General features: G+C 44.0%; 1 protein-coding gene across 1 annotated transcript in view; it reads left to right on the forward strand.

Annotated features, from left to right (window-relative positions):
• LOC126354146 (low-density lipoprotein receptor-related protein 4) overlaps positions 1 to 15,846 on the forward strand; it is a 765,275-nt gene that overhangs the window by 170,170 nt on the left and 579,259 nt on the right. The window contains exon 3 of the mRNA XM_050003556.1: positions 15,290 to 15,642. Coding sequence (XP_049859513.1) covers positions 15,290 to 15,642 — 353 coding nt within the window. The remainder of the gene's footprint in view (positions 1 to 15,289; positions 15,643 to 15,846) is intronic.

A 15,846-nucleotide genomic window follows, 5' to 3' on the forward strand; every position in this document is an offset into this window, starting at 1 on the left:
CTGAATCATTTGTTTTCCTGAAGTCGATGAATGTAGCTACTATGTTTCTGCATTTCCTCATTTCTAATATTGTCTTTAAGCACCAGACCTGTTCCGCACATGAGTGTTCTTTTCTGAATCCGGCCTGGTATTCACCAATTAGTGTATCTGCTTGGGATTCTATCCTGTTTAAAAGCGCTTTGGAAAGGATTTTGTAAGCGACTGGGAGCAGGGAAATTTCTCTGTAATTGTTCATGTCTGTTATGTCGTCCTTTTTGTGTAGCGGGTGAATTAGAGCGCATTTCCAGTCCTCTGGTATCTGCTCCGTTATCCATATGTATGACATTATATGGTGTAATTACTGCATAAGTATAGGATCGTTTAGTTTCCAGAACTCAGCAATGATCCCATCTTCTCCTGGTGCTTTGTTATTTTTCAACTGCTTGACTATCTCCATAATTTCTTCAAGATCCGGGGCATGTGAGTCTGGGTGTGTGAATACTGGAGAAGAGAAGACAAGTTTTTCTTGGGGTGGCTCGCAGTTGAGGAGGGAACTGAAATACTGGGCTAAGATTTTGCAGTTATTTTTCGTGTTGTTTTCCAAAGAGCCATCGGGTTTCTTGAAGCACAAGCTAGGCGCTTGGTATCCCTGTAATTTTTCTCTGAAAGTCTTATAAAAATATCTTATATTATTTTTGATGAAATCTGCTGGATTTCAGAAAGTCTGTTGTTGTCATATCCCCGTTTTTTCTTTTCTAATTATTTTTGAGGTCCGTTTTTGGGTTTTAAGAAAGTTTTCCCAGTTTTCTTCAGTTTTGTGACAGCTAAATTTTTTCCACGCAGTTATTCGGTTGTCGACTGCCTCGTCACAGGTTGCTTTCGACCAGCGATGTTTCCTGTTCCGAGGGGGTTGTCCTAATTTGAGGGCTTACTGAATTTTCTCTTCTTCCAGTCTGTTGATTTTTTCTGATTAATTTGCATGATGATTTTTTCTTTGTTGAGTTGCAGATATTCCGGATCTGGTTTTGTACTTTTGGGTGGCCTTTTTAGCATTCTGTTGGGTTGGAATTTTGTTTTTATTTGGAGAAGATGATGATCTGATTCAAAGACACCTTTGCGGGTTCTGATGTTTTGAATTTCTTTTATGTTTTCTTTGGAAATCGCGACATGGTCTATTTGGTATTCACCCTGTCTAAGACTGGATGATCTCCATGTGGTTAATTTATGTGCAGGTTTTTGAAACTGGGTACTCATTATTTTAAATCCAAAGTTTCTGCAGAAGTCGATTAGTTTTTCACCATTCTTGTTGGTACGTTTGTGTTTGGTGTAGGGTCCAGTGGTATCTCTGAATTTTTTTTCCTTCCCTAATTGTGCGTTGAAATCGCCTACCAAGATTTTCACATGGTGCCTAGGTACTTTATTTGTTGTTTCTTCTAGTGTTTCCCAGAAATTATCCACTGTTTCAGGGTAGATTTTATTGTGGTGATTTGTGGGGGCGTGCACATTGATCAGAGTGTATGCCTTATTAGCTGATTTTACTGATAACAGGGAGACTCTTTCATTGGGAGACGTGAAATCAATAACTGAGTCGAGTACGGAAGTGTGTACGGCGAATCCTGTTCCGAAAAGTGGTAGTTTGTCTGTTACGTTTATGGCAGGTTTGCCCTTGTAGATCCTGTAATTCTCTGTGTTAAAGTGTCTTTCATCTGTGAATCTTGTCTCTTGCAGTGCAGTGATTTTAAGGTTAAATTTTCCCACTGCGTTGGTAAGTTGCTTTAATTTGCCTTTTTTTTAATTACACCAATAAAATTTTTACGGTTCGTTTTGAGAGTGTGAGGAGTTTATAAGAAGCTCCGATTCTTCTCTGCATGGTGTCCCTGATCCCCCAGAATCCGATGATCACGTGAATCCAGTTATCGACTGGTGCCTGGTGTAGTGACTCTGTGGTCGTCTTTTCCATCATGCGTTCAAGTTGAATTTTAGTTTTGTGGTGATCTCTGTTGAGACCACAGGTATACGACTCGATTTTTGAGTTCGAGAAGATTTTGTGCAGCCGCCTCAACTAGAGGAACAGACGCCGGCCACTGGCCGCCAGATGCTGAACATACACTACTGGGTTTATTGGTTTTTGGTCCGCCCTGGGTATTTCATTTCCCCAGTACCACCTATATCTAGGAAGCTTTTCCCTATCCGTCACCCGGGGAGGCGCCCGATGGGGGTACCAATAACCCCACACGGGATATGTTTATGATCAATTTTTGAGTGATTTGGAGGACACAGTCAGCTATTGTGATACGAGGGGACTTGGTGCATTGTCAGAAAGAGACTACATGTTCTGGGTCTCCTGTAGACATAGTTCTGCTGCCCATAATGTGGGAGTGAAATGGAGCGAAAAGTGGAAACGTACCCCAGAGTTGAAGTACGCTGGACAGTACGATTCTTGTGGGAAAAAATCCAGACAGATTTACCGTGAAATTCTGGTTGTACAGGGACAAAATGCAATGTCGCGTCCCCCTCCCCCCTCCCCCCTCACACAATTTGACGAGTATGATGCTAATCGAGAAGGAAGCCCATCGACATCGATCGTAGACGATAATGTCGAGACAATGTAGCAACTGATTTTACGTTCCATTCAAACAAAAAAGCGAACCGCCATACACGAACAAGAGGGAGATTCTCCAAAGCTTCATGTGTTTTTCGCTGTTTTCCGAGAAACGTTTTGCTGCCAGTTTTTACTGTGGAAAAGATGATTACAGGAGTCACGTATGTGGTTATGTCGAAGGTCTGGCTTTCCCAGAAATATGTATCTTGTACCGCCACTGCTTCATCCATAGACCTATCCCTCACAGCATCCGTTCAGTTATTATACCATATTGTGAAATGTTTTCTCATTTTCATTAGTAGTAACACATCATTGGCGAATCTAACAAAATATCTGATCAAAAGTACTTGGGCACCTGTTGATGGACATTAATATGGGTTATGTCTGTTCTCGGCTTTGTGGGACTGGAGACACTTTCAACGACGAACCTTCCTGGGAGATTAAAACTGTGTGACGGGCCGGGACCTTTGCCTTTCGCGCGCAAGTGCCTTACCGACATAACTACCCAAGCAGGTATCACGATCCATCCCCATACTCCCGCCAGTACCTCATCTCTTACCTTCCAAACTTCACAGATGTCCTCCAGCGAAGGGAGGAGGCAGGGAAGGAGGAGGAGAAGGAGGAGGCAGAGCAGGAGGAGACTGTTACACGTCCCGTCGACAACAAGGCCATTAGAGACGGAGCACAACCTTCTATCAGGGAAAGATGGGGAAGGAAGTCCTCCGTGCCCTTTCAAAGGATCCACCCTGGTATTTGCCTGACGCAATTTAGAGAAATCACGAAAAACATAAATGAGGATGGCCAGACATGGGTTTGAACCGCCGTCCTCCAGAATGTGACTCCAGTGTGATAACCACTGCGCCACCTCGCTCGGTTTGTCCAGCGAAACTTGCATGACTAGCACTCTTCGAAGAAAGGACGTTGCCGAGACATGGCTTTGCCACAGCCTGGGGGTTGTTTCCGGAGTGAAATTTTCACTCTGCGGCGGAGTGTGGCTGATATGGAACTTACTGCTAGATGAGAACTGAGTGTTCGACTGAGACAAGAACGTGGGACCTTTGCAAGTGCTCTATCGACTGAGCTACCTAAGGACGACTCACAACCCCTCCCCATATCTTTAATTCTGCCAGTCATACTTGGATAGATCAGTTGGTAGAGCACTTGACGGCGAAAGGCGACGGTCCCGAGTTCGAGACCCATAGTTTTAATCCAAACATGTCCGAAGAAACACTGCATCGTACTAACACTGACACTGCATCACCGTATTTATCCATCGATATCACGCTACCGAGTTTCGATTAAATACCTCCAGTGTACGGGAATTACAGTAAGTGTGGGCCTACGAGTGCTGGTTAATGGCACATCGACGACGACGTATGGATGTTTGGGTCTGGCTATGAAGCGTGCACGGATAGCGGAAATTTCTAAGGTGACGGCTCGCGACAAAGGGGAGCTCTGCGTACGAGTCACGGTCCTGCACAATTTTTCTATGTTGTCATTACACTCTAGAGCTGTAAGCTATCTGTATTCGCAACTGCGAATACATTCCTCGTATTTCAAAGCGGCTGTACTCGCCCCAGTGCCTATTCCTTTACACATGTACGCATGTCCCAAAGAACGTTGTGTCATACTTCTTACAAACACACACTGCAATATCGCATAAATCTCATAGTTTTAACACCATTATAACTATGTCAAATCACGAGCTATTATAAACACTTGTCGGGGCAAGGTCTGAAAATAGTATTTATATATTTATTCATTTACGTAAATACAGGTGTCACTGCCAAAACCAGTGCAACACATCATCAGTTTTTGTACCAGTTTCTGTCTTCCACTTTAAGTTACAGTGTTTATACACTAAAGACAGATATTTTCAATAGTCGTATGGAGAATGAGGTCTGTGATTATTGAACTACATCAGAAAGGCCTACTTCATCATTCGCTATTCTATTCGGCCATTAACCGGCACAATGTCTTTGGAGGACACATCCTCTTTATCACGTTCCTTTGCGTGATGTTGTGTTTCTAATGTTGCTGTTGCATGCTCAGCTTTTGTTTTTCAATCACTTGTGCCAATTTTGGGCGGCACTGTAACTTTGAAAACGAAGCTGTTCACAATGGAAGAGTGGGTGATATCATATACACTCATAGCTGTTTCAAATGAGAGAATTGGGCTATTGTACAACTTACTTAATAGATATGCTAGAATATAGGTGTCACAACTCACGTAAAACACGTACAATAATATTAACAAGTGGCCCATGCAGGCATAGAACAGAACAAAGATAGCAAAAGCCTAGTTTAGTAGAGCACTTTAAACTTCGGATGCACGAGCGTGAGCAGCGGAGTCGTGACACTGCGGGCGTAAATACCGTAGGCGGATTGCGTCAGAGAGTGAGTGACCAGAGCACCGTACGGAGAACCAATAAGAGGAGCCAAACCAGTCTCTTCCCTTACACAGAGTTCCCGTACTAAACTACATTCTTGTAGTTTTACTAAACCAAGAGAATAGCCGAGGGGATGTACAGGTCTGTTATAGCGCATGACGATCGGCTTCGTTAAGAGTGTACTGAAAGTGCGCCGTGCAGCCATTTTTATACCCTGGTCTCCCGCGAAGAGCGTCGCCAACGCAACCGCTTCTTGCGCATCATTTCAGTACAGGTATCGACCGAAGATCATCGTAGCTCGCAGACGTTATTCGAATCGACTGTAGAGCGCGGTGGCTATACGAGACACTTATTTGTGGAAAAACCGGATTTTCGCCATATCCACATACATGAGGCTTGCAGTCATCCTTACCACAAGAAAAACTAGACGCAAAACGGCGAAAAACACATGAAGGTTAGGAGAATCTCTCTCGTGTTTGCATGTGGCGGTTACGTTATGATTGTTCACTTTTCTACTTAAATGTAACGTAGCTGACAACAATAATATACAGAGGAATAGAAAATAAACTTGAGGAACTGTTAGATGACAATCAGTTTTGCGTGAGTAACGGTAAGGGCACAGGAGAGGCAGTTCTTACGTTTACGTTGATAATGGAAGTAGGATTGAAGAAAAATCAAGACATATTCGTATGATGTGTCGACCTGGAAAAAGCGTTCCGCAATGAAGAATGGTGCAAGATGTTCGAAATTATGAGGAAAACAGAGGAAAGCTCTAGAGAAAGAAGGGTAATAAAAGAACAAAGAGGGAACAATAAGAGTGGAAGATAAGGACGAAGTGCTCGGATTAAAAACGGCGTAAGGCAGGAACGTAGTCTCTCGCCCTTACTGTTCAATCTATGCATCGAAGAAGGAATGACAGAAATAAAAGAAAGGTTCAAGAGTGGGATTAAAATTCAACTGAAAGGAGATCAATGATAAGATTCATTGATGACACGCTTTCCTCAGGAAGGGAATTACATGATCGGTTGAATGAAATGAACAGTCTAATGAGTACAGAATAACGATTGAGAGTAAATCGAAGAAAGATGAAAGTAATGTGAAGCAGCAGAAGCGAGAATATCGCGAAACATAACAGCAGAATTGGCAATCACTAGTAGATAAATTTAAGAAATTCTGCCACCTAGGCAGCAAAATAATCCATCACGCACGGAGGAAGGATTACATGAAAAGCAGACGGCCATGCCAAAAATGGCATTCAAAGCCGAGAGAAGTCTACTAGTATCAAACATAGGCCTTAATTTGGGGAAGAAATTAATGACGTTGTACGTTTGGAGCACAGCATTGTGTGGTAATGAAACATGGGCTGTGGGGAAACCGGAACAGAAGAGAATCGAGGCATTTGAGATGTGGTGCTACAGAAGAAAGTTGAAAATCAGGTGGACTGATAAGGTACGGAATGAGGAAGTTCTCAGCAGAATAGGCGAGGAAAGGATTATATGAAAAACACTGGCAAAAAGAAGGAACAGGCTGATAGAACATCTGTTGATACATTAGGGAATAACTTTCATGGTAATAGAGGGAGCTGTAGAGGGTAAAAACTGTAGAGGAAGACAGACTGGAATATATACAGCAAATAATTGAGGAATTTGTTTCTAAGTGCTAAACTGAGACGGTAAGGTTATCACAGGAAGGAATTCGTGACGGGACGCATCAAACCAGTCAGAAGACTAAAAAAGGAAGCACGTCATCATTGAACACTAAACATGGACTAGTTTTCTCCGATATCCACGCCCAGAAGTAATTCACGGAACTCTTATGGCGTTGTTTATCACCTTCATGACGCCACAGAAAACAACAGATGGACTAACTCTCGGCTGACACTAGATTTTTGTGGTCGACATGAAAAATTCTGTTAGAATGTGCTCTGTGTCTTGAACGAGTACCAGTGGAGCACTTACGTGAAAGTGGTAGTGTAACCCACAGAACACGTAACAGAAGGATGCAAGTGACGACAGAAGTTGAAGAAATTAATATTCTTGGTGCTGTTGCATTTGATTAGCACGTTAGCTTTCTCGCTATCGCACGAGGAAGCGGCATGTATTATCAAATGTCCTACGCATTCTCCATCGATATAGGTTTCATCTCTCTCCATCAAGAGCTGCTTGGAAACGATTGTGAGAATAGCGTTCTCTTCTCAACGTGGACATTAGGACTGGATACTCCAGATGTATCACTGGGTGTTGTGTGATATCCTTAGGTTAGTTAGGTTTAAGTAGTTCTAAGTTCTAGGGGACTGATGACCATAGATGTTAAGTCCCATAGTGCTCAGAGCCATTTGAACCATTTTTTTGAAATCCAGATGTATTGTGCATATAGTTTAATGATAAAGCCACATTTACCAACCATGGCCAGGTAAACCGCCAAAACATGCACTACTGGTCTTTTGACAGACTCCGTTGCCTTCGTCAAGTGGATTCAACGTCCCTGGGGTGTAAACCTGTGGTGCGGGAGGTGAACCGTCAGCTCAATGGTTCTTTTCTCATAGACGGAACTTTGAACGCGCACAAGTATCGCAGTCTCCAGCAGACCATCTTCCACGGATGGTAGATGACGGTTCTCTGCAGACTAGGAGGAACCTGTGGTACCAACATAATGGCTGCCCATCCCACAGTTCACGCTGTACAACAGCATGTCTTCAAGAACTGTTTCCAAATGCTTAGACTGGACGCAAACGACCTGTACCTCAGCCAGCCCGTTCCTCGAACTTGATGCCTGTAGACTTTTATTTTTTTGTGGAGAAAGCTGAAAGATGTTGTCTACAAAGACATATCAACTACACCCGTCGATATGGAACGACGTATTACTGCAGCCTGCTCGGATATCTCCACTGAAATGCTATCACGTGTGCAGCGCCCGTTCCATACCAGACTGGAGTAGTGTACCGCTGTTGCCGGTAGTCGTTTTGAGCACAATGTGAGATGGTCAGCTGTCTAACTTTGACGTAACTAGTGTACGCGCTTGTGTTGTTCTTTAGTGTATTCTACTACACGTATTGACAAGCGTTGATGTGGAAACTTTTCAAAATACGATGTATCCAGAAGGACTTGCACTGGAAATATGTAACAAACATCACTGACATTCTTATCTACGCCACCTTTCGTTTTTTAATGTCAGTAGGCACTGTTCGACTTAAAAAGTGTATGTTTGCACAAAGTATACACGTTCTAAATATTATTACAATACGCTGATTGCCTGACAATACGAGCCCCTGACTACCAATTCATTCAGTGAAAACCACATATCAATAGCACCTTCCACTTCCACATTATTTACGGTGCAAGCTTTAGGTGATTCACCGCGTATACATGCATGATCTGAGAGATAATATGAGCGGCAGTTTTGCTGACCAGGTTGTAGTGTGGAAGAAAGTGTCATTGTTGAGTGATTGTATTAGGATACAGAATGACTTGGACAGCATTTCTATTTATTGGAAAATTGTGTATGTTAATCCTCCCACTAGCTATTGTCTACGTTTGGATCATGTTCTGGGGCAAGGAGAATCTGGAGCTGGCGGGCCGGTCTTTTCCTAAGCCTCAAAAATTGATTGTAGTTGGAGCCTACTTTGCTGCCTTACAGGTTTGTGGTTTCTCACGATGGTCTGTGCTTCCTGACAACTACTTAAGAGAAACTTGTAAAAGAACTGCCAGGGAGCAGAATATTACCGGAGACCATAGGCAGGAGCAGGAAATGGCGAATGAAAATGCCTAAATTCTGCTCCTGTTTCTGATTGGCTGAAAGGGCTAGACTTCATAGCGGTCTGGAGGTTGCGGGATAGAGGAGTCGGCCGGCAGCCCTTTTTGGGTTGTACTGGCAGGTCGTGGGCCACCTGGGGCGAAGTCTGCGTTTTAAACTGGTTATTATTATGGACGTCTGGCGTTAGTGATCCTTCGTGATCAATGAGGTTATTTTTCCGGAGCAGAAACGCTATAGTGCATTCGGAAGTGCGTTCGAGTGCGCGGGCGACGAATTCATCTAAGACACTTTCTTGTTTTAGTCCGCCTGCGTAGCTGAGTGGCCAGCGCGACTGACTGCTATGCGGAGGTCACGGGTTGGTGGGAAGACGGGAACGAGGTGCTCTCAGCCTAGTGATGCCAATTGAGAAGCTACTAGGCCAATTTGTAGTGGCTCCAGGTCATGGAAACTGAAAACAACCGGGAGAGTGTTGTGCTGACCCCGCTTCCCTCCATACCACACCCAATGACGCCATTGGCTGAGGAGGAAACGGTAGTTGGTCGGTACTGGTGGATCAGCCAGGAACTGTGCACGGAGTTTTCGCTACTTTCTTGTTCTTTTTGCGACTGTTGTGGATTAGTGAACATTGGCTTGTTCGATAAAAAGAATTCAAAGTACCCAATGTGTGACTTTTAGCTGCGCCCGCATGTGGGATGTGGTGCGACGCTACGGAATCCCGAAGGCACAGACGAAAGGAATGTCTAAAAATGTAGATAAATGAAAATGAGTAGGAAAAACAATCCTATAATGTTCGAATACAGTATTAGCGGTTTGCTGCTTGACAACAGTTATGTTGATTAAATATCATAAGGCAACTAGGAATAGTACGAGCATGTACGGTTTGTTGTATGGAAGGCAAATGGTCGACATTATTGCGTTGGGTGATTCAAGGAAATTGTAGCTCATGTATAAATTAGACAGCGTAAAGAACATTAGTGTGACCCATTCTTGAGTACTGCTCGAGTGCTTGGGATGCCCGCGAGGTCGCATTACAGGAAGACATCGAAGCAATTCAGAGGAGTGCTGTTAGATTTATTACTGGTAGATTCGATCAAGAGGTAAGTATTACGGAAATATTCTCTGGACTCAAATGGGAATCTCTAGAGACAAGAAGAGCTTCTATTCGCGGAACACTGTTCAGAAAGTTTAGACACCCACAATTTGCGACACATTGAAGAAAGATTCTACTGTTGTGTACATAGTTCTAGCGTAAGGACCGCGAAGACAAGAGAAATCAGGGCTCGTATCGAAGCGTATAAAAAGTTCTTTTCCCCTCGCATCGTTTGCGAGTGGAGCAAGAAAGGGATTGACTAGGAGTAGTACAAGGTATCCTGCGCCATGCACCATACTGTGGCTTCTGATTATGTGTTTAGATATAAATGTAAACGTAGACTGTCATCTCGGAGAGGGGAACTCTGTGATGGCTGCCTGCTGTTAGTATTTATCATGACACCCTCGTAATTTGGGATCTTAAGCCTGTTTTACACGAGAGACGTTCTGATCAAAATCGACCACTCGTGAGTGTGCATAAAGGGTTTGCGTGTAAATCAGCCACCATCCACTTCTCCTATGGGATACGTACGTGACTGTGACTGTGCCGAGTGCAGAGTTCTGAATCTTGAGAATGCTGTAGTCTGCAAAAACGCGGTGGAATTTGGCGTCGTGTGCTGACACTGGAAGTTAACCGATTACCGCCGAGAACACTACTATTACAGTAATGGATTTGTGCTTACGAGTCCTCTTAACATATTTTTTACTTTGTTTTATTGACACACTCCAAAGATTGCACGAGAGCCCATTTATCTTTCCTACTAGTATTCTCCCACAAAACAGATGAAATGTCTGAAGGAAAAACGGTATTTACGTTCTGTAATACCTAGACAGATAAATCTTGCACAATGTATAAATAAGAACTTATTTAAAGAGAAAAATTATTTGTGTTGTTTTTCAGCATTTAGAAAGAAATAATAGTGCACTCTTCGCTGACGTCTAAATATAGTTTGGCGTATTTGTAAAAATTTATTTTCTTCATCAGATAAATGTAGATCTTTAAAACACAAAGGATGGAATAATAATGCACTGTTTGCTGACGTCTTAATATAGTTCGACGTGTTTGTAAAAATCTATTTTCTTCGTCAGATAAATGTAGATCTTTAAAACGTATGAACAATACGTTTCCTATTCTTTTAGTTTTTGAGGAATGTGGAAATTTACTACAATCTTTGTCAAGAATATCAATTATGAATTTTGCTTTGCTCATTAATAAACTCTGTTATCATTGCTCGTTCTTACATTCCGTTAGTACACGCAGGGTGATTCAGCTGCCCCTACCGATCCGTTTTATGCAATCCTCACTATGTCTGTATCAGAAACGATAACCAGACAGGCGACAGCTACTTAATCGACGTAAGTTCGCTCTCACAGGTTTAGGCGACTGTGTGCCGCAAAAAATACAAGTAAGGATTGGCCATGAATTAAATGTTATTTTTGGACCAAGATATATACCGTTGTATGTACGTCGTATGTTAACTGGGGACCTGGAAACGACCGCCGCAATCGCAGTGGTCCACAACCCCATGACGACTACCGCAGTCCACTTCACCCCTCCGCCGCCCCACACCGAACCTAGGGTTACTGTGCGGTTCGGTCCCCGGTGGACCCCTCCAGGAAACGTCTCACACTAGACGAGTGTAATCCCTATATTTGCGTGGTAATGGTGATGTACGCGTACGTGGAGAACTTGTTTGCGCAGCAATCGCCGACATACTGTAGCTGAGGCGGAATAAGGGGAACCAGCCCGCATTCGCCGAGGCAGATGGAAAACCGCCTAAAAACCGTCCATAGACGGGCCGGCTCACCGGACCTCGACAAAAGTCCACCGGGCGGATTCGTGCCGGGGGCCAGGCGCTCCTTCCCGCTCCGGAAAGCTCGGTTAACCGGGCGGACCAACATATACCGTACTTCTTCCATACTGTAACTCCAGTCTTTCTTTTTGTAATTAGCGGTGTATCCATACAGGTTTTGAATGTCTCTGTAAGTTTATTCCGTTTACAGTATTTACGAGTAATCTTTCATAAATGATCCAGAAACGTTGTCTTGTAAAGTGTGTTGCACCGTCAGAAGCAAAGAAATTGACAGGCGATATCAAAATGTGAAGCGTAGAATTAACGGTTTTCCAGCATACAACCCAATGAAAAGATTAATATACAGGGTGATTCAGCTGCCTCTACCGATTTCGTTTTATGCAACACCACATGACAGAACAATGTTGTTGGCGAGTTCGCTGTGGAGACATGAAGCACATTGTCAAAAGTCACAAAAAAATTGGTAAAGCATACGAAGATGTATTAGGCCTATTTTACAAACGTTCTATATAAACTACTTTAGCACATTAACATCAGCGTGTTATATATTAAGTGGGTTTTCATAGTGTTATGTTCCAGAAAGTTTTTACTTCCACAGTTCTAATTTTGATGTCTCCTGTTAATTTTGTTGTTTGCAATGGTGAACACTCTTTTTAAGGCAACATTTCTGAATCATATACAAAAGATTATTCGTAAATACTACAAATCGAATAAACTTACAGAGACATCCAAAACCTGTATGACTACACGGCCAATTACACAAAGAAAGATTGGACGCATCTGGATAAGTATGGCAGAAGTGAGGGACATCTTGGTCCAAAAATATCATTTAACTCATGGCCATTCCCTATTTGTATTTTTTACAGTACTGTTCCGTTTCCTAACGGTCTCCCATAGCTCTGAGAGGGTACTTATATCGATTAAGCGCTTGTCACCTGTCTGTATACGGCCCCTGATACAGACGTATTGCAGGTTACGTAAAACAGATCGTTAGGAGAGCTGAATGTACTGATTTTATAGTAAAAAACATGGCCCCTCGTACCCTTAATACCACGGTTCAAGTGCTTAACTGCTCAGGAAATAGTTCTCACAACACACGCAGTTTTCATTAATTAAAACTTCCGGGGTAAATTGCCGTGGTCCATATATAAAACTTCTTCTCCTTCATGACGTTTCGTTGCCTACTGCGAGCAACATCTTCTGAGATGAGTCGGCGACTGACTGCTAGGCGCTGGTGGTCCCGCTTATATAGAGCGCTTAGATGGCGCCACCACTCGTCACGTGCTTTCGACTTTAAAACTATCTCTGGATAGTGCCATCTCTCTCGATTACAGGTAATCGATTGTAACTTCGTTGGTACAAAGTCGACCGCCATATCTTGTCTAGTTTTAATCCTCCTTCTTTTCTATTAAAATTATTTCCGTGCTTTTAGATCTCTATAGCTCCTCTATACATGCGAGTATAAAAATGCGAGGTTCTAGCTATCACGTTTGTCTCACTAAATTCTATTTCGTGATCACCACGTGACGAGTGGTGGCGCCATCTAAGCGCTCTATACAGGGTGTTCAAAAAGTTACGGCCAAACTTTCAGGAAACATTCCTCACACACAAATAAAGAAAAGATGTTATGTGGACATGTGTCCGGAAACGCTTGATTTCCATGTTGGAGCTCATTTTAGTTTCGTCAGTATGTACTGTACTTCCTCGATTCACCGCCATGATTTCATACGGGATACTCTACCTGTGCTGCTAGAACATGTGCCTTGACAAGTACTACACAACATGTGGTTCATGCGCGATGGAGCTCCTGCACATTTCAGTCGAAGTGTTCGTACGCTTCTCAACAACAGATTCGGTGACCGATGGATTGGTAGAGGCAGACCAATTCCATGGCCTCCACGCTCTCCTGACCTCAACCCTATTGACTTTCATTTATGGGGGCATTTGAAAGCTCTTGTCTACGCAACCCCGGTACCAAATGTAGAGACTCTTCGTGCTCGTATTGTGGACGGCTGTGATACAATACGCTATTCTCCAGGGCTGCATCAGCGCATCAGGGATTCCATGCGACGGAGGGTGAATGCATGTATCCTCGCTAACGGAAGACGTTTTGAACATTTCCTGTAACAAAGCGTTTGAAGTCACGCTGGTACGTCCTGTTGCTGTGTGTTTCCATTCTACGATTAATGTGATTTGAAGAGAAGTAATAAAATGAGCTCCGACATGGAAAGTAAGCGTTTCCTGACACATAACATATTTTCTTTCTTTGTGTGTGAGGAATGTTTCCTGAAAGTTTGGCCGTACCTTTTTGGTAACACCCTGTATAAGCGGGACCACCAGCTCCTAGCAGCCAGTCGCCGACTCACCTCGGAAAATGTTGCCCGCAGTAGGCAACGAAACGTCAGGAAGGAGAAGAAGTTTTATATATGGATCACGGCAATTCAGCCCCGAAGTTTTAATTAATGAAGACGCCGGCGGTGAAAGCTTGCATGTTATGATTAGAGGAGAGCGGGGAAATACCGTGCACGTAAGCCTTTTTTCAAATATTTCGCATTTTTCGAACTCAATTGAAATGCTGAACACATTTGTTTGGGCAAGAAATCAATGCCCCACACGTTTATGACTTCATATTTGCTATATTATATCGATTTACGTTCCTACAGCTGTTTTACAAAAGTGTTACATTGCACGGTATTACCCCGAGGAGTGGGGTACTACCGCACAATATATCTTATGACACAGCATTGCACGTAAAATGACAAAAATTCTGTAAAAATAAATGAAATTAAGAAATTCGAAAATCAGAATTTATTTAGAATAGAAACACATGAATTTTACAACTTATTAAAGTTTCTAAATACAGAAAATCCTTTTACTGGTAAAACAAAATTATTAGGTTTTGGTGTCAACTTGTCTCTGAACACATTTATCCCCTGTTTTAATGGCAGAAGTCGCAAATACAGTTTTCAGCTGTGTCACATGCACTACACAAGGAAACTTGTAAGATGACACACACACACACATCCAAATATATAGTTCACGAAAATTCCAAAAGAAATTACCATATAGGAAAATACCGTTCACCACGGGGCAATACCGTGCTTGGGGCAGTGTATTGCTCCGAGACAACATGACTCGCCATTTTAAATTCTAACCCAACAATCACGAAATTTAACGTCTAACATTTGATGTTTAAAAGAAGATCAAGAAATGCGTGATTAAATAGAGCTACTTTAAATATTGTTGCTATTACATGTTTCGCTCACCTCTAGACTTATTATCTTCAGATTTTATAAGAAAACAGTCGAAATCAGTTGAAACCGATTGTCGAAGACGTCTGCGCCGTAGTTAGTTCCGCTATGTGGCAGCACCATGCACCGTCCTTTGCCCTCTCTGGGAAACTGGATAAAGCGGTGCACGGTATTACCCCGCTGTACGACATTGTCCCGCTCTCCCCTACACTTAGTTTTGACGCTGACTTGTAAACGAAACGACCACTCGTGGCAGACGAGCCTCAGTCTTGTAATATAACAGCAGGGGCGCTGCTGTAGACTCGCTTGCCACGAGTGGTGGATTGGTACACGAAAATGGTTTGTACGGAAGGGGTTTGACACGGCAGATGCCAACCGACGCGTTCCTTAGCAGGTGGTTGTTGTGTGCAGGAGGCCACGTGGGGATGTACGGCAGCGGCGCGGTGCGCGTGCTGCCGCCGCCGCCGCCGCCGCCGCCGGCGCACCTGTACGGCGGGCTGTGGCCGGTGTACGTGCCCGGGCGGGCTGCGCCGGGCTACCAGCGGCCGCGCGGCCACGGCTACGGGCTGGCCGTGCTGCCCGCGACGCGCCACCGCCACCCGCCCTCCTACGAGGCTGCGCTGCGCGCGCGCCTCGTGCCCGGGCCCGCCGTCTCGCGCCACGGCGGATACCCCAGGCTGCCGCCGCCGCGCCTCATGCCGCAGGGCGCCGACGCCGACGGAGACTTCGCCGAGCGCCCCGACTCCGACATCCGCCACAACGAGGTCAGTCCCTCCGCCTAAAGCAGTCGGTTCACGGATCGTGCATCCGAACGTTGAGCGTGCCGATTTTTAGACGTCACAGCGTGGAATAGCACGTTCGGCTGTCTTTCCGAACCTGCAGAGCAATATTTGGCATGTCAGATATTCTGAGCGTGCGTCTGAGCGTTGACCGATGAGATGGCACAACGCCACCTACGTCACACGCTC

The sequence above is a fragment of the Schistocerca gregaria genome, chromosome 3 (assembly GCF_023897955.1).
Source record: "Schistocerca gregaria isolate iqSchGreg1 chromosome 3, iqSchGreg1.2, whole genome shotgun sequence".
Classification (NCBI taxonomy): Eukaryota; Metazoa; Arthropoda; class Insecta; order Orthoptera; family Acrididae; genus Schistocerca; species Schistocerca gregaria.